General features: G+C 37.7%; 1 protein-coding gene across 1 annotated transcript; it reads left to right on the forward strand.

Moving 5' to 3' along the window:
• The first annotated feature begins 13731 nt into the window (after positions 1-13731).
• LOC107830018 (putative sulfate transporter 3.5) lies at positions 13732-19185 on the forward strand. Its single transcript, XM_016657490.2, has 12 exons — positions 13732-14169; positions 14356-14563; positions 14682-14853; positions 15128-15193; positions 15273-15386; positions 16374-16490; positions 16603-16729; positions 17822-18108; positions 18200-18390; positions 18484-18566; positions 18671-18747; positions 18863-19185. The coding sequence occupies exons 1-12, from the start codon at positions 13857-13859 to the stop codon at positions 19034-19036; spliced, it is 1929 nt and encodes a 642-aa protein (XP_016512976.1). The 5' UTR covers positions 13732-13856; the 3' UTR covers positions 19037-19185.
• The last annotated feature ends 432 nt before the right edge of the window (positions 19186-19617 follow it).

Consider the following 19617-nt stretch of genomic DNA (forward strand, 5'->3'; position numbering starts at 1 on the left):
ACTGGGCAGCATTTTAAAGCCACCTACAGGCAATATAATTAGACAATCTATCAGAACTATAAAATTGACTAACAACGAGGCCGGATATAAGTCCACGATTGCAGGTCTCGAACTAGCCAAAAGCTTGGGTTTGAGGTGATCGAAGCTAAGTGACACTCCCTCCTCGTGGTAAACTAAGTTAATGGAACTTTCGAGGTCAGAGAAGAACGAATGCAAAGGTACCTAGATAAGTTCCAGGTAGCATTACACCGATTCAAGGAATGGACCTTACAACACGTTCCCCGGGATCAAAACAGTGAGGACGATGCCCTAGCTAACTTAGGATCATCGGCCGAAGATGACTGGCTTAATTCGAGAGCAGTGGTGCAAATCATGAGATCGGTATTAGAATAAGGTCATACCGAGAAAAACTCTACAAGCCTGACTTGGGATTGGAGAAACAATACGTAATATCTGAAGACCGGTAAATTGCCCTCGGATTCAAAAGAATCGAGGGCCCTCCGTACGAAGGCAGCTCGATTTTGTTTGTCTGAGGATGGAACCCTATTCAGGAGAATGTTTGATGGTCCACTGGCAATATGTCTGGGATCAGGAGATACCAATTACGTTCTGAGGGAAATTCACGAGGGCACCTGTAGAAATCATTTGGGTGCTGAATCATTGGTTCGAAAGGTGATCAAAGCAGGCTACTACTGGATCGACATGGAAAATGATGCGAAGGAGTTCGTACAAAAATGTGATGGATGCAAACGACATGCTCCGATGATACACCAACCGGGAGAACTGCTACATTCGGTTTTATCATCATGGCCGTTCATGAAATGGGGAATGGACATCGTCGGCCCCCTTTCATAGTCACCCTGTAAGGCTCAATTTATTTTGTTTATTACTGATTATTTTTCTAACTGGGTGGAGGCCCAGGCATACGAAAAGGTCAGGGAGAACAAGGTCATCGATTTCATTTAGGACCATATCATATGTCAGATCGGAATGCCGGCCGAGATCGTGTGCGATAACGGGAAACAATTCGTCGGTAGCAAGGTGACCAAATTTCTCAAAGACCACAAGATCAAAAGGATCCTATCAACTACCTATCACCCTAGTGGGAACGGACAAGATGAATCAACCAACAAAACCATAGTCCAGAACCTTAAAAGAAGGTTGACCGACGCCAAAGGAAAATGAAAGGAACTCTTACCCTAAGTTCTTTGGGCATATCGTCAACCTCAAAGTTCAGTATTGGGGCCACTCCATTCTCATTGGTTTATGGAGCCGAAGCTTAGATACCGATCGAGGTCGGAGAACCAAGCATCAGATTCCGATATGCAACAAAGGAATCAAATGACGAGGCCATGAATACAAGCCTGGAGCTATTAGATGAAAAGCGTGAGGCCGCCAGTGTTCGGCTGGCTGCCCAAAAGTAGCGGATCAAGAGATATTACAACGGGAGAACCAACCTTCGGTATTTCAACGTCGGGGACTTAGTGTTAAGGAAGGTCACACTGAACACCCGAAACCCGAACGAGGGAAAATTGGGGCCGAACTAGGAAGGTCCATATCATATCATCGAAATCACCGGAAAAAGATCCTATAAGCTCGGGATGATAAATGGTGAACAACTACCAAGCAATTGGAATGTAACTCACCTAAAATGATATTACTGCTAAGGTACGACCCCATTCATTTTCTTTTGTTTATATTTCGGACTCACTCTTGCAGGTAATCGACGAGGAAATGTACGAGAGTTTAGGTCTGAAAATGCGAGTTGCACTCTTTTTCCCTTGAACCAATTTTGTCCCAAATGGGTTTTTTGGCAAGGTTTTTAACAAGGCAACAAGTAAATCATGCTAACGTAGAATCGAAGGTAGAAAACGAACCGGTAAAAGTGATCAAAATAGTATTCGAGGCCTCACTTCGATCAACCTCAAACACTGGGGCATTACCCCACGATATGCACTTTAGCATGGAAAGAGATTTCAGTATTGAAGGGTCTCGATCGGTAGGATTCAATGTAAGGGGCCAAACGGTCAAGTGAACCGTGCCCACGTAGACTGTTCAAATCCTGACGAAAAGCATGTACACATGCATCCTTATTATGCACAAGAATAAAGAGAAGTCTATTCCTTACAATCATCTCATATTTTAATATGTCTTAAAATTTCTTCTTTACATTCCTTGAAAGAATTTCCAACTTTCGATCCCCTAAAGGCAACGAGCCCAAGGGCCACTTATAACCAGAGTTCGAATGATCACTCTGTCACTCGGGGACTGCCGTCCAAAAATTCAGACCCAAGCTACTAGACCTCGAGGGCATAAGACCTATTAGGCAACCCCCGAATTTTAAAGGCCACGGCCACTCCCGCTCGGGGACTGTTATCTTGGGCAAGCCTGGATAACTCAGGAAAGCAAGTCCAATGGGCGGCTCCCGAACTAAAAGGCTAATGCCATATTAACACGGCTTGGAGATGTCCGAGACCCGTAACAAAAACTAGGCCTTCGAAAAATTTTCATAACCGGTTCTAAAGGCTATCCTCAGCAAGCTATAACTATCTTGGGGAAAAGACTTCGGTAACACCGACTCCCTACAATGCTTTAACACAAATTAATGTTAAAAGCAAGATTTGTTCAAACCCTCGAACATAACCTACTTATTTCATGCTAAGATATTTCGACCTTTTGCGAATACAAATAATAAAGGCAAAGGAAAAATTCAAAAGCTATGAAAGGGAAAACCCCTTATATATATAAAAATTTCTTTACAAGGGTTGAATAGCCCCGATACATATTTTTTACAAAGATCGAACGGTCTCAAAAAAAAAGATAGTACATAAAGCAAGAAGATCCTAAATGGTCTAATCTTCATCGGGGGCCACATCATCGCCTATGGGGTCTTCACCACCATCAAATTCACCCGATTCTTCAGACCCCCCGGAATCCTCCTCAGGATAAGCCAGCTTCTGGGCCTTGGCTTTGTATGTCTTGGCATTCTCGATTTCAGCCAATATGTCAAAATTCTGAGCATGGACTCCCTCGAGGGCCTCCCTTCGAGATTGCCACCTCGCATGCTTCACCATGTTTTTAGCTAGTTCCTGAATCGCCTCGACAACAGCCTTGACTTGGGCCACTTTATCATCAGCCTCGATCTTGGCCACAACAACCTCTGACTTGGCCGCCTCAAGCTCCTTGGCCATATTCTCTTCACCAGAGACAACCGAGTTCATATGAGATTGGAGCCCCTCGATCGTTTTGGCTTGCACCAAGTTTTTCTCCTTTACAGTCCGAAGCTGAGCCTCAGCCAAAGCCAACTGTGCAGTCTCCTTTTTCGAGGCTAGGCGATCCATATTTTTCTTCCATTCTTCGGCCTCAGCATTCACCGTGTCCACCTCCACCTGGAGCTGCCCGATCTGGTCAAGCCTCTTTTGAACCTGTGAGTTCGGGTCATTAGCCAACGTGTCTGAATCATCACCACTAAGTTCGAATATTTGTCTTACCTGCTCGACCTGATCGGGATGCCGCTTCTAACTCGGCCTAGAGCTTCTCACTAAGAAGCTTGTAAGCATCCTTCTTCTCAAAAAGCTCCCGAGTCTCGGCCTTGTGACACTTGAACTCCTCCCAGTATCGGAGAAAGGTCTCGTGATGAAGCACCGAGGACTGCAAGCACAAAGGAAAATGTTACGATTATTCATGACTAAATCTAAGTACATTATCAAGGGACATTCGAAATTACCCGATTCAGCGCCTGTTGAGCTTCGTTGAAAAGGCAGGGCGCTTCTACCTCGTTCATTCTAGCTTGATCCTCCTCGATCACCAAGCACCAAGGTAACTAGCAATCCCCGCCGGGGCAGAGAGAACTCGGGCATCCTCGGGAATGGAAATAAAAATTGCTCGTCTCTGCATAGGATCTACACTTGGAGCTGGGAACTAATTCACTAATTTTGGGCTTGAAGAATACCATCTAATTCCCGGGGACGGTATCTTCTTTGGTACCGGTATGTCTCCTAACTCGGTAACATCCTCCGAAGCAGTAGAATCCAGGCCATCGAAGAAATGGTGGAAAGAATCGGCTACTCCTTGGGCCCCTTCGCCGAGGTTACCTCTCAACGTCTGAGCCTCATTTATCATAGAATTGGTAAACGAAGGCGACCCATAGAGAACAATCATCCCAAGCGCCTCCTTAGGCACACTATCTTCTGACCGAGAAGTACCAATCACAGTCTCTTTTTTGACCTCCCTAGCTCGGGGCAAAATGGTCTCGACCCTCCCCGGCTCGGAGACTTCAACCACTGCTTCCTCTACGACCTCCATGGCTTGAGGCAGTTTGGAACCGCTTCTCACGCGAGACACCAATTCAGAATCTTCTTCTTCTTCGGGCTCATCCCTCAACCGATGGAGTATGTCCGATGATAGTTCTCGGGCGCTGGCATTCTTAGGTTTGCACGCCAGCTGCTTCATCGGTCTCTTCTTTTCAAGGCTCGCGGAACTCAGAGCGTTTCTTCTTTTCTTCTCTTTATCCTACTTCGGAGCAGGGGGATCAGAGAGTATTTCATCGTCACCAGACGGAGGCCTCATCTCGACATCCTTCCCAAGGCCTACAAATAAAATAAAATGAGTAAACTCGGAAAGAAACCCAAGTAGTGTCAGTTCTAGGAAAGAATTTTACCGTGAGAACGAGCCTCCCACCAGCCCTTCGAAAGTTCGCGCCACGCGCGCTCGGAGTAGGGCTTTTGCGACATGATACACTCAACCCACTCCTTGAGTCGGGGAACTGCATCCGGCATCCGAGCAGCAGCTGCACTACGAAACATCGATTAGATGAGAGGAAAGGGAAAGTAATAAACCAAAATCTTAAAGATGAGGTTATACTTGCGTTTCATGTTGCATTTCTCGAAAATTGGCATTTCCTTGGCCGGGATTAGATACAAGGTCTTCACTCGAACGAACCGGCACAACCAGCCTCGGTCTCGATCTTTGTCTATGCTCGAGGATGAGGATTTAGTGGCCCGACGGACAAGCTTTATCAATCCCCCTCGGTAGAGCCAAGGACTGTACAGACGCATGAGATGGTCGATGGTGAAGGGGCACTTGTCGATTTTTGCTTACAAAGAAACGGAGGAGAATCACTATCCTCCAGAATGAGGGATGGATTTGACCGAGAGTCACCTCATACCTCTTATAAAAGGCGATAATGACGGGGTCTAGAGGGCCTAACGTGAAGGGATAAGTGTAAACACTTAGAAAACCCTCCACGTGGGTGATGATTGACTCCTCGGGCGTAGGCACCACCACGTGTTTACCGACACAATTGCAATCTTCCTTGACTTTGGGGAGGAGATCATCAGTGATAGAGCATATATATCTCGAGATCGGCTCGCATCGACTCGGTACGGAAGGGTTTTTTTCAACTTTGAAGTCAGCACCGATTGGGCACCTCGAAGGAACGAACATAATTAAGGGAGGCTCCAGTGTCTTTTCCTCGACAACAGTGGACATAATATATTCGTCTTCAGACGGTCTCGAGGAAGAGGGAGTTTCTTTTTGAGGAACGGATTTTGAAGTCTTTGCCATTGCTTCTGAATAAGGGTGAAGAGATGGTACTGATGAAAGAGAGGACGTAATTGGCGGTTAGTTTATGAAAGTTTATAGAAAACTAGAAGGGAAAAAGTTCTAAACTTAAGCCGGGAAAACCAGAGGATGAAGGTGATGAAATTTTCTTAAAATCACAAGAACAAAAGTTTGAACGTAAAAGTTCTAATAGATAGAAGGGTGAAGTATTTATAGTTTGCAAACGATGGTTCAATACCCGTAATGGCCGATCAACAACTGACACACATTTAATGCCTTGGAGACCGGACCGACGGAACGTTTCAGTTAGCTTTTGTCGCCTACGTCATGATTTATCGAAGCAAGGTTCGGAAGTTTATATCGTTTCTCGTCGTCTTCTCTCCGAAAAATGAGAGGACTATCTGTATAAGATCAAAACTGGGCTCGTCTATTGCATAATAAGTCGGGACTGAAACGTGACTGGTCGAAGCTCGACCCCGGATTATATCGAACCAAGGCGTAAAGTTAAATCATCGAACTCGTGACTCCGGGACCAAACAAGATCGAGGAAACTTTATCGGGCCAAATAACGGAAGGCCAAAATATCCGCAGTTGGTTAGATATCACAGCGGAAATCTTGGCATGTATCAAAGAGATATCGATTAATTAGTAAATTATGTGATTTACTACCTTTAATAGAATTGTATCAAGAGTAGGACTCCCCTACTATATAAAGGGGGATCTGATTATTTGTAAAACATATGGTAACACGCATCCCAAAGCAATAAACTGTCATTTCTAATGACTATTATCTCGTTGCTCTGTTCCGGCACCGATTGTGGCATTTCTTGACTAGAGAGTGACCAACCTTTAAGGCTAAGGCTGTCCAATTTGTGTGGTTTGCATTTATTTTCTTTTCATTAATTTCAATATTAATCCGTTCTCTCAATTTGTATCAAGTTATATCACGTATCCTTAAAACCGCGTATAAATTCAATTGTTATCAGATTTTAAGGTAAATACATCCTTTAATTAATACCATTAATTATTATCACCCATTAATTAATACCATTAATTATATTACTCACATTATATTGATTATTGGGAAAAAGATATATCAACAATCCAAAGACAAAAACGGCAAGGCTGTTTCTCCAAAGTGAAACTTCAATCAGTAGACACCTCATTCTTTTGGGAACACAGTAACTACTGAGATAACTTGGTAGGTAAAGTGACGCATGTGGAGGCCATAAAGTAAAGAGATAATCTCAAAGATAGGTAAATTGGTCCGCACAACCAAATATAAATAAAAAGACTACAGTACTAATACAAAGTTGCCCAATAAGAATAACACAGAGGAAGATAAAAGGAAAAATAACCCCTCAAAATTTTAATAACCCATATTTTTTTCCATTGACACGAAATGTCCCTTCTGTCCAAACATATTACATTTAATAGCCCGAAATGTCTATCTTGTATATTCTTTGTATAGTGACAGTCTATTATATATAAATTGTATAGTGACAGTCTATTTAGTATATTTCTTGCATAGTGACAATCTATTTTATATATTTCTTGTATAGTGACAATCTATTTAGTATATATTTTGTATAGTGAAAGTATATTTTGTATATATTTGTATAGTGACATTCTATTGGTTATAAATTGTATAGTGACACTCTATTGTATATAAAGTGTATCGTGCATTTTGCAGTATATCCCTAATGTATCATTAATGTATCCCGAGCACTTTTATCTATCTAACGTGTATAGACTGTTGTATCGTTATATAAAAGTGTATATATTATTATACATTGTATAAAATTTATATATAAAGTGTATCGTGCATTTTGCGGTGTATTCCTAGTATATCATTAATGTATCTCCGAGTATTTTTATGTATCCAAAGTGTATATATATATGTGTGTGTATTATTTTATAATGTATAAAATGTGTGTGTATTATACTAAATTTTTTATTTCACTCTCGATGAGATAATTTATAATCATAAAAAAATTTATGACTTATTCATGACCACTAATTTTAAGATCTTCTTTTCTCTTTCAAACTCCGAAACTCGGGAAAAAAAAGAATAAAGAAAATTGAGCTTACATATGCCGAGTAGAAGAAGTCATACATGATACCACAACATTGTAGTCTTTGCAGCGTGTAGCCCTATTAGTTTGATAGGTACTTGTTTTGGGGACAGTACAGTTGGCACACTGTATTGTGTATATTTGTTGTCCAAATTGATACGTGGCAATTCTGAGGTGTTAGTATTCACTCTGCCACATGACATCATGCTCGCATAATCTCTTGTCCAACAACTAAACCTCTTTAATTTGCTCATCCAATTCTTCTGCGCCTAAGAAAACGTGTACTTACGGAAAATTTGAACAGTGAAAAAAAGAAAGAGAAGTAAAAATAGTTTGCATACGGTGAGTTTAGGCTAACCGGTATAACTAGTTTGGGGTTATGAATTGTGTGACTAATATTTATGGCTACGAGATGCTATTTGTTTTCTCCACCGACTAAAAGAGAATTTCTCTCTAGATAAAATTTCAATTTTTTTCCCTGGACGGCAAGCACACATCATAACCCGAAGCTCCTCAACTATTCTTTATATAATTACTAGTGACGATGTGCATGTGCTACGCCCCGGCCCAAGCTCAATATGAAACATCCAAATATTTTGTATACAAGAATAATTGGATAAATAATTTTTCGCCAACAAAAATTGGAGTGCTATTAGAGGATTAAAAAGTAATGTGTATTTTAACGGTCGACAATGTATATATTTACCAATTTATGGTCTCTTATGCATTTTTAAGCTAATTGATTAATTTCATACCATATATATTTTGATTTATATGTGCATGATGATAAATTGAATTTCTTTTATCTGCAAATGTCCAATAAAAAGAGCATGAAAATCACCAAAATACTGTTTCTCCCCTTTGTGATGAGCTTTAAAAACTTGTAGTATTTTACGATGCTATTTATTTCCTATTCGATTTATGTACAAGGTGGTTCTAAGATATTAATAGTTACATGACATGAGGTGCATGAATATTGTATACTTAAATATGGTCTTTGGGAGTTCTTTTTAAACATAATATTCAAAGACTAGTTCAGATTTAACTGTTACCCCCCATGTTTTCGTACATGAAAGTACGCCATAAGTAAATTGATGGAAGCTCGGAAAATGAGATGTTACATCCCGCATTTTCATATGTTAAAGTTTCATCGTAAGTTAATCGACGTAAGTTCGGGAATGAGATTATTTTGGAGATTATAAGCGTTATGCTATTTCAAACAAGTGATGAGTAAATTCGTGAAAGTGAGAGGGTAAGCAAATCGAAGAAAATGAATTTCATCAAAGTTTGACATTTTGGGATAAAATGCGGCCCGAGCTAAAATATCTGGTATTTATGGACTAGTGTCATACAAGGTACCACATGACCATGTTAGTGAGGTATACAAGGTGTGCTAAAAATGAGCAATATTTTAAAAAATTTGAGATAATTCTTAATTATGTGGATAATTGAGTAATTATGGATTTTTAGTGGGAGATTAACTAAGTGAGTAAGTAAATTAAGTAATTTGGATATGCTTGACAAGCAAAAAAAAATGTTGCAGCCAAGAACCTTGGTTAAAATATGACTCTTAAGTCATAAAGAAATGTGACAACTTTAGAAAATTAAGTGTCTTAGTCATCTTATTATGTGGGGCCACCTAAAAAGTTGGATAACTTTTATAATCTCATAAGAAAGCATTTCAACCAAGCTTCCATACATTAATAACGTTAATTGTAAGAGCTTCAGCCAAGCTTCCTTACATAGTAAGTGTTAAATCATTTTCCAAAATATCCTTGCATAGCAACGTTATTACTAAGTGCTTAAGGAAAAGTTTCGGCCAAGATTTTCTTTGCATAGCAACATGATTGCTTCGAGCTTTTCATACGACTTGTTCCGTATTTTGTCGTAATTAACGTGTGTTAGAAAATTGTCAAGAGAATCGATTCAGGTATGTTAAAACTATCCCTTCTTTCTTTTAGCATGATCCAAATGATACAAACGAAACGAGCAAAATATGCAACTTTTATAAATGACTCTATTCATAGAAATATTAGGGGTGTTTATATTCCTATTATTCTATCATATGTTCATGGGTCTCAGAAAATACGTAAGTTGATAAAGTTTATTTCATGATATTAATCAAAGGCATAATGGTCTTATGACATTCCGAGAAATTTTATTGACGTACTTCTCATGCATTGCATTCATTTACATTGACCCATGACCAGATGGCGTTATATATATATATATATATATATATATATATATATATATATATATATATATATATATATATATATATATATATATATATATATATATATATATGGGATATGGAAAAAAGGTTATGGCGTTATATATGCACCACCACTTGATCAGCTGATATACGTTGATGATTTGCCCACAGTGGCCGAAATAATATAATGGGATGCCCTCAGAGGCTTGATGATGTTATGAACGCATATACCCATGCATGGTATGACATTTATACGCATATGCATGACATTATAATATTAATTGATTCACAAAAATATTCAGATATACATGTCGAGTCTTTTACTCCATGGCTTTCTCATGTCTATTGTCTATTATTTACTAATTTTCATTCCTTACATACTCGGTACATTATTTTTACTGACGTTCCTTTTGCCTGGGGATACTGCGTTTCATACCCGCAGGTCCCGATAGACAGGTCGAGAGTCTTCCAAGTAGGCTATCAGCTCAGCGGAAGATGTTGGTGCGCTCCATTTATTCCGAAGTTGCTTGTTTAGTCAGTGTGATTTAGACGTGTATTGTTTGGTATGGCGGAGCCCTGTCCCGACCTTTATGATAAGTATGTACTTTTAGAGGCTTGTAGATAGATGTCATATATACGGATACTTGTATGGCCTTGTCGGCCTATATGTTAAGGATATAATGGTTCACATTGGCCTTATAGGCCCGTACGTCACAAATATGAGTTTCTATATCAGGTTGGGTCGTTCTATGTCGGGTGTTCCCTCATGTTTACTCTGATTATCTCATGACGCCCGTTGTGGCCCACTTACCTATGATAATGTAATAAGAAAGATACGTTATGCCCTATGGGGGCTAACAGAATTAGTATAAGAGAATGCAGGATGTTAGGATCTAGCTGGGGTTAGGGTAACCCAAAATGGTGGATCGATTGTTAGTGTTAGCTGATATTTTCGAAGGATATTACAAATGTGCTAATAGATCTCCTTATGAGACACCCAGATGGTGCACTCTAAAATGGTACGGCTAGATATGAGTACTACAAAGATAGGCATTGGAAGCCTAGAAGGGATAAATATTATCTTAGTGTGACTCCCGTCCCTAGTAGAGAAAGAATGTTAGGCGATTCGAAGAGCCAATGGATGGAGTAAGGGGAGCTAAAAGCAAAAGAATGTCTTGTTGAAGTTTTCAGAATAAAGTAATAGACATAGATATTAGCGAAAAATAAGAAGACGGTCAATGAAGCATTATGAGTAAGATATGATACATGGATGACAACGGTAGAAAAAAAAATAATAACAGTATTACAGAGTCTATAATCAAGTGAAGGAAAAGACAAGAGGTGACAAGCCTTGAGACAACAAAAGAATATAAGCCATAAAGTCATGTCCTCATTTTGAAAAATAAGTTCGTGACTATAACGTGATTACCAAAAGGAATAGTTAGACCCCAAAGTAATAGAAATTAATATGGACTGGTGAATAAGGTAAACTAAACATGAATTAGGGATTGAGTAATTTGATAATGGTCGACATCATGAGAATTTCATATTTCGTTCCAACGATAATAGAAGGGACAACAGAAGAAGATTCATGAGAAATTCAGAGAATGGTCATTCAGGAAGACGCTTCCCTAAAAGAAAGCAATGTGAGCAAAGTTAAGCTTAAGGGACTATATGTACCAGTTATACTAAGTGTCTCCGTCGCGAGTAAGGAAATTTGTTATCCTTGGTACATAAGGATTACCGTGAGGCGAGTAAGGTCATCGATAATGTGAAAAGACGCCAAAGATGAAGAGGTAAAATATCTATGCGTAGATCATCATAGTGCTAAATCTTAGTACTCCCCTAAAAGGGGGAATATGGAGTGGTGTGGCATTAAGTCAGAATTAAGTAGTTCTAGTAACTATGGAATGATAAAGGAAGAATGCGATAAAAAAAATGTGAAAGGAATGAGATTGTACTTATCCTGCAGATATGCTACGATTCCAGAACATTATGCAAACATGATGTAAAGGAAAGAAAGTAAGGGTTCCTACCCGAGATGTTATTGATAAATAAGGAGTCAGTGCAAGACGTAAGTTAAGACAAATGGAGTAACCCAAGAGGGATTGCGCGGAATACAGATATGAAAATGGACCAACGAGCAGTTAGTAGTTGATTCAGGAAGAGTCTAGTTATGGCTAGATAAGAGGTTACAGACAAATCAACAGATCGTGCAAGATAAACATAGTGAACCCCAACATGGGAATTCAGTCTCGCAGATATGATATCGTGATCCTTGAGAAATATTCAGATAGGAGTGGGGTAGTTAAGGGTACCGTATGAGTGTTACGGAAATAAAAGAGAGTCCCACTTTTGAATTTCATCATTGTTGTGCCCTAAAATCTTGTTCCCGGAACTGTCATCTCTGTTGTTTCATCTATATTTTAAGGATAAGTATTGTATAATTCTTTGATTATTTTATTATTTCAGGATCTAATTAATTCACTTATCTAGAAATCACGTATAAATTCAATTATACCATTTTACGAGTAAACACTAGTGAAGAACTGAACCAGGAGAATAGAGTTGGTAGTGTGCTAGTGGTGGTAGGATGGGGATGATGAAGAAGTATATGTTGAGAAAGACTGCAGCTTTGCCCTCAAGTGTTGGCAAAGTTGTTGATGTTGAGAAAAGGAAAAGTTTCTTTCTTTCTTAAACTTCATGTCGAGTGAAACACCACCACATAAAATTGAACGAATGGAGTAATATTTAGTACTCCCTCCATTTCAAATTTATATAGCTTACTTTTCGTTTTAATCTGTACCAAAAAGAATGTCTCTTTCTATATTTAATAACTTTTAACTCCAACTTTCCATTCGGTAAATTTTAGACTACAAGATTCAAGGACATTTGGTACATTATATACATATTAAATTTAAGGTGACAAGATTTAAAAGTTATCCTTACTTTCTTAAGTTTCGTGCGCAGTCAAACTATACAACTAGAAATTCGGCAAAAACCGACCACGGCCGACCGACCAATTTTGGTCGGCCAAAAAGTCGACCAAAGTTGGTCGGTTTTTCAAAATATTTTATTTTTTAATTTTTTTTACAAAACCGACCAACTTTGTTCGATTTTCTTTGGCACAAAAATGTGGGAAACTATTTTTGAGTCCCGCAAAATTTATTTTTCAAGAAACCGACCAACTTTGGTCGGTTTTTTATTTAAAATAAATTAAAATTAATATTTAAAAAATCGACCGAAATCGATCGGTTAATTCGGCAGGTCATTTTAAAAAATCAACCGAATTCGGTCGGTAATTTTATTTTATAATAAAATCGACCAACTTTGATCGGTTATTTTCGTGTGAAAAATACAATTAAAGAGTATAAATAAAATAAAAGACAGTCTTAAAACAAAATGCACCAATGGTCTAGTGGTAGAATAGTATCCTGCCACAATACAGATCCCGGTTCGATTCCCAGATTGTGCATTTTTTAATTACATAATTAAAATACCGGCCAACTTTGGTCGGTTTTTTCGGCAATTATTATTTTTTGAATTTAATTGACTGACCAAAGTTGGTCGGTAATTTCCGATCAATTTTGATCGGTATGCCCTTCCGACCTTCAAAATACCGTCCACACGTAAATGGTCGCGTTTTGGACAGTTATTGGCCATTACCGACCCACTTTGGTCGGTTTTTTTGGACGATTTTGCCCGAATTTTTAGTAGTGCTAAGACACATAAATTGAAACGGAATGAATATAGTATAGTATTATATAATTTTACATGATACAAGAAATTTCGCCTTTCAATAAATTAAGATCAAACAAGGTAATAAGATAGACACTCCCAATAAAATACACAATTCCCCATTTTTCTCCTCTTGGTCATTCTTGCATCACTTTCCATCTTTTTTGCGTCTATAAATATGCACAAAGCTGTTCAAGCTAAATCCACCCAAGCTCTCCTTTCTTTTTGCTCATTTCTTCTGCAAAGCAATATATATCCCAGCCATGACGAGCTCTCCCCAGTCTTTGCATAGGGTGAACTATGCAGCGCCACGAAGCTTTGGGACGTTACTAAAAGCAAACCTAAAAGAGACCCTTTTCCCAGATGATCCATTCCATGAAATCAAGAACGAGCCAATTTCACGCAGATTTTTAAAGGGGGCTCAATATTTTGTTCCAATTTTTGAATGGCTGCCAAAGTACAGTTTCAAGCTCTTCAAGTATGATCTTCTTGCTGGAATCACTATTGCTAGCCTTGCCATTCCTCAAGGGATAAGCTATGCCAAACTCGCTAACATTCCTCCAATCATCGGACTCTGTAAGCTACTTATAAGAGTATTGTATTGTTTTTTCCTATATATTGACACGTCGTACCAAAAGATGTATGTGTTGATAACTTTCTTGGCTTTTGATTCGAAGTAGGTACAACTAACAATATTTTGATTAAAAGATTGAGTCTAAATATTTCTGTTATTAATTAAACACGGGAGTTGCATGCATGCAGATTCGAGCTTTGTTCCTCCTCTTATTTATGCTGTTTTTGGAAGTTCAAAGCACCTTGCTGTGGGGACGGTGGCTGCTTGCTCATTGCTTATTGCTGCAATCATTGAAGGAAAAGTGAACGCTAACGATAATATGCCGCTGTATCTTAGTTTGGTGTTCACGGCCACTCTTTTCTCTGGTTTGGTTCAGACTGCTCTGGGTTTGCTAAGGTATATATAAATGACCGAAGTTACGTACACATGACCACCACCTTCTCTAAACTAGCTAGCTCTTTGATTAATTAGTACTAGTATAAATATATAAGTGCAATTTATTTGGTTTGTGCAGACTTGGGATTTTGGTAGATTTTCTATCACATTCAACCATAACTGGATTTATGGGAGGGACAGCAATAATTATTTGCTTGCAGCAACTGAAGGGCATGCTTGGTTTGAAGCATTTCACCACCCATACTGATGTGGCTTCTGTCTTACGTGCTATCTTCCACAACAGAAAAGAGGTTGTCATTCTATACTCCTTGTATCTATTTGATTAATTAAGTGAATAGCCATGCATTGGGGATACTTCTACGCACAATATATATTCACATACCTTAGCTTGGACACTGACATATCATTTAGAAATATTATTTTATAGATCCATATATGTCACCAAAGGATAAAAAATGAGGAATATAATTGCCTTTTATTATTGAAAGTTACACATGGTTTTGGTCAATTGGGCAATTTAATTTCTGTTATTGATTTTTTTTTTTTGTGTGTGTATTCGAACAGTGGAAGTGGGAGAGTGCAGTTGTTGGAATAATCTTCCTTACTTTCCTGCAATTCACTAGATTTGTGGTGAGTGTTTCCTATTGGTATGTGAAAATAAGTGTTCTCGCAGATCATGTATACAAGAAAAAATAATGCTTCTTTGCAGAAAAACAAGAAACCAAAGCTATTTTGGGTTTCAGCCATAGCTCCAATGGTCACTGTAATTGTCGGCTGCCTTTTCGCTTACTTCGCCCATGCTGACAAACATGGCATCCAAATCGTAAGCCTTTAATTTCCTTCTCCCCCACCCCAAAATGAATTTATATTAAGTGCGGTACAACATATAGAAAAGCTGACAAATATGGGCCGACTAGGAAAGGAAGAATAGAACAGAGAATCACGGAAATATACAAAATTTGAGAAAGATGAAGGTGATTTGAATTAACTAGTTTGCCATAAAATATTTTAGTAGAAATCGAATTAAAAACTTCCTTTATGACACATGTAATTCACACATATATATACATGTGTGTATACATATATACGGGGAATACTAATAATTAAGTCTGGGCGGATGTAGTATATACTCGACAGGTTCAATTGAACCCATAACTTTCGACGCTGAGTAAAAAATATTATATGTAAAAATTCATTAAAATTTCAAAAATAGTATATATGAACTAAATAACTTTATAAATATAATGAGTTCAATGCTAAAAAATTTAAAAATTGAACCCATAGGATTTAAATTCTGAATCCGTTAGTTTTTTTGCTTAGGGTTATCAAACGAAATAGTTTGAGAACAGGAAGAGACGCATTAGGAGAGACAAAAATTAAAGAATTTGCAACTGTTAAGATTGCTAAGATCTTTTTGAATTCTCTTTAAGGGTTGTTGGAGAATGACTATTGAGGTGTGTATGGCAACGTTTGAATTCTCTTTAAGGGTTGTTGGAGAATGACTATTGAGGTGTGTATGGCAACGTTTCAATAATTTATCATTAAGACAAACCCCTTTTACAACACTTATCTAAGTGGACTTCCACCTAACTAGCTAGGAAGAGCCAATTTTGACCTTTCGAGAATTAGACTTAAAGTATGCAAGTTATGTCCACCGACGCATATGGACAAGATCACTAATAATCTTGTAGAAAACTCAACACTAACTCTTTCTTTTCTGTGGTCACAGCACTAGGTCCGTATTTTAATTTGTCTCATCTAATGTAACAGTAGGTCCTTTTGTCTCATATTTTGGACTGAATATATACAGGTTGGACATTTGAGTAAAGGAATAAATCCCTCTTCCATTCATCTTTTAAATTTCGATCCCAAGTATATATCAGCACCTATAAAAGCAGGAGTCATCGCAGCAATGATATCTCTAGCTGTAAGTACACCCTTTATCCATACATACGAGCTCCGTTTATGACAAAGAATTTCTGATTTGTCAATCATCAAAAACGTACGTGTTTACTAAGTTTGTATGGAATATTTTCTAGGAGGGAATAGCCATCGGACGGAGTTTCGCCATCATCAGAAATGAACAAATTGATGGCAACAAGGAAATGATTGCTATTGGCCTCATGAACATTTTTGGATCTTTCGCTTCATGCTACTTGACAACTGGTAATTAGCGGCGGCAAACAATTAATCATCCATATTATTCACTAAAAGATGGGCTGAATAATAAACTTTTTAAAAACGGATCAAATATGGATAAGAACCATATTATCCATTTAACTTTTACATTTGTAAAACTTCAAATCGGTGGTTCCTCAAGTTTAGAAGACTAAGAATTTTTCCAAAAGTGATCATATTCAAGAAGAATTAAATACACACATATTATCCATCGATTAACCCATATTTTATCCACATTAAATATGGCTCGGATCGGATAATTTATCCGTTTTGCATTACCCATTTTCGACCCGACCCGACCGTTTGCCACCCCTACTGGTAATTATTCACTAAAATCAAGAGTAAAATTTACCAAGATATAGGGTGTGTTTGGTAAGGATTAATTTTCTCATGTTTGATTGGCTTAAATATTTAGAGAATAGTTTTCTTATGAACTTATTTTTTTTTTCAATCGGAGAAAAATGACTTTCCTACCAAAATGAGGCAAGATATTTTTCAAAACTCTTTTTCAACCTTCCCTACCTTATTCTCCACCCAAAAACTGTACCAAATACACCATAGTTGTCAAGACCACTCTCGTGATGGAAACTGTACCTACTGGATAAGAAAACTAATTAGATTATTAGCATCCGTCGATTTAGAACATCATCTGCAATTGAAACTTTTGCTTTCCTCCCCAACAATGTATATATATGAAAAATAGTTACTCCCTCTATTCTACTTTTCGTGAACCTATTATTATTTGAGGAGTCAATAATAAAAATTTTAACCACGGTTTTGGTAAAACTTTTTAAATATTTTCAATTATTAACTATGACATATAATAATTTTTATGTAGTTTCTAGTTATGTAAATTTTATTTCAAAATTTTTGAAAATCTTATATCCGAATTTGTATTAAAAATTAGTTAATTTAACCCTCGTACTCCGAAAAGATTCTAATAAACTAGAACGAAAAGATTCATCTCTGACAGACAATACTTTAATGAACATGCTTCTAGGAAAAGTATATTTACACCATAAAATAAAGTTAAAACATGTGGTAGTACATAACTAATAATGATGGATGTTGTATTTTCAGGGCCATTTTCTAAAACTGCAGTGAACTTCAACGCTGGATGCAAGACTGCAATGTCAAACGTGGTAATGTCAATATGCATGATGCTAACCCTTCTGTTCTTGGCTCCTCTGTTTAGTTACACACCATTGGTCTCTCTCTCCGCCATCATCATGTCTGCAATGCTTGGCTTAATTGACTATGACAAGGCATATCACCTCTTCAAGACAGACAAGTTTGATTTCTGTATTTGTATGGCTGCCTTTTTTGGTGTTTCCTTCATAAGCATGGACATTGGCCTAATGTTATCTGTAAGCACTACACTTTTCAATAAAATATTAATAACAAAATTTTGCTATTAGAGATGATTATTTGCTTAAATTGTTTCCGGGGCTTTTCCAGGTTGGACTTGCCTTAATCAGAGCACTTCTATATATAGCAAGGCCGGCTACTTGCAAGCTTGGACTCATATCAGAAACTGGATTGTATCGCGATGTGGAGCAGTATCCTGATGCAAATGGAATTGCAGGGATTCTGATTCTGAAGCTTGGTTCTCCTATATACTTTGCAAATTGTAATTACATCAGAGAAAGGTTTTTGTTCTATTTTCTCTCATACACATCAAACAAGTGCTTCTACTACATATTCTGATAGTGAACTTGATCTTTCTTTGATGGATTGCGCAGGATTCTTAGATGGATCAGAGATGAGCGTTCTCTTACCATTTCTGAAGGAAATGAAATTGAATTCTTATTACTTGAATTAGGAGGTACTCCTATAAATTAGCAAGAAGAAGAAATTTGGATGTTTCCTTCTTTTTCTATTATAATAATGCAATGGTAATGTAACTGAATCAGAACCTTATGCCAACAGGTATTACATCCATTGACATAACGGGTGTTGAAACGTTATTAGAAATTCGAAGGTGCGTAGAAGCAAAAGGGATCAAGGTAAAATCAAACTCTCATTGTTTTTCCATTTACTTTTTGGGCATGGTATAGGAAGTCCATAAGGTTCTAAATACTTACATTTCTTCTCTTGCCTTTTCAATTCTTTAATTTGTAGATGATTTTGGTTAATCCGAGGTTGGGAGTCTTGGAAAAGTTGATGGTGACAGAGTCAATAGACACCGTTACAAAAGAATCTGTGTTCTTAACCATTGAAGACGCAATTGATGCTTGCAGATTTTCACTCAAATGTTCAGATCAAATGAAAAGAGAAAACCTTGCAATAGTTTAGCATTTTTGTTGAGTTGAAAAAGCGCAAGCAAATTTCTCCGGCTGTAAATGTATAGCTTACTGACAATTTGTTTGCACTTATATGAAGCCCAAACTTTAATATACAAGTTGCTTTTTCCAAACGATTGATTTGTAATCTCTTTTCATCAGGACCAAAATTTGTCAAGCTATTGATGAAATTATAGAGTTCTAAGTCGTTTGGGAACAAATTAAACGAGCTTAAGGATATATATTAGCCACATGCTGCTTATCATTTGTAGTTGTGATGATATATACTCGTACACAAACCAGTAAAAAACCTTCATAAGGATACAAGTTTCCTCTCGGTAATGTTGTACATTAAAAGGTATTGTCGACACCCTTTTCTATTACATGTTTCGGAGATTATATTATTTAGTGAGAGAAGGTCTGACTTCTCTCTCAAATCCTATCCATCACTGCTACTATTCACTACCAACGAATGGCTAACCCACCAGAAAATCAACTTGAAACCATTTCAATACCACCAAAACCATCTGATACTAGCAACAAAGATACAAATCCAGCCTTATCTAACTCTAGCCCCTCCTTTAAAGATAAGCT

The sequence above is a fragment of the Nicotiana tabacum genome, chromosome 9 (genome assembly GCF_000715075.1).
Source record: "Nicotiana tabacum cultivar K326 chromosome 9, ASM71507v2, whole genome shotgun sequence".
In the NCBI taxonomy this organism is placed as follows: domain Eukaryota; kingdom Viridiplantae; phylum Streptophyta; class Magnoliopsida; order Solanales; family Solanaceae; genus Nicotiana; species Nicotiana tabacum.

Excerpts from the sequence above, each read along its gene's own strand:
- LOC107830018 (XM_016657490.2), top strand. The coding sequence starts at position 13,857 with ATGACGAGCTCTCCCCAGTCTTTGCATAGGGTGAACTATGCAGCGCCA. Across the intron at positions 14,170-14,355 it reads TCCTCCAATCATCGGACTCT|ATTCGAGCTTTGTTCCTCCT; the intron begins GTAAGCTACTTA and ends GCATGCATGCAG. Across the intron at positions 18,109-18,199 it reads ACATTGGCCTAATGTTATCT|GTTGGACTTGCCTTAATCAG; the intron begins GTAAGCACTACA and ends GGGCTTTTCCAG.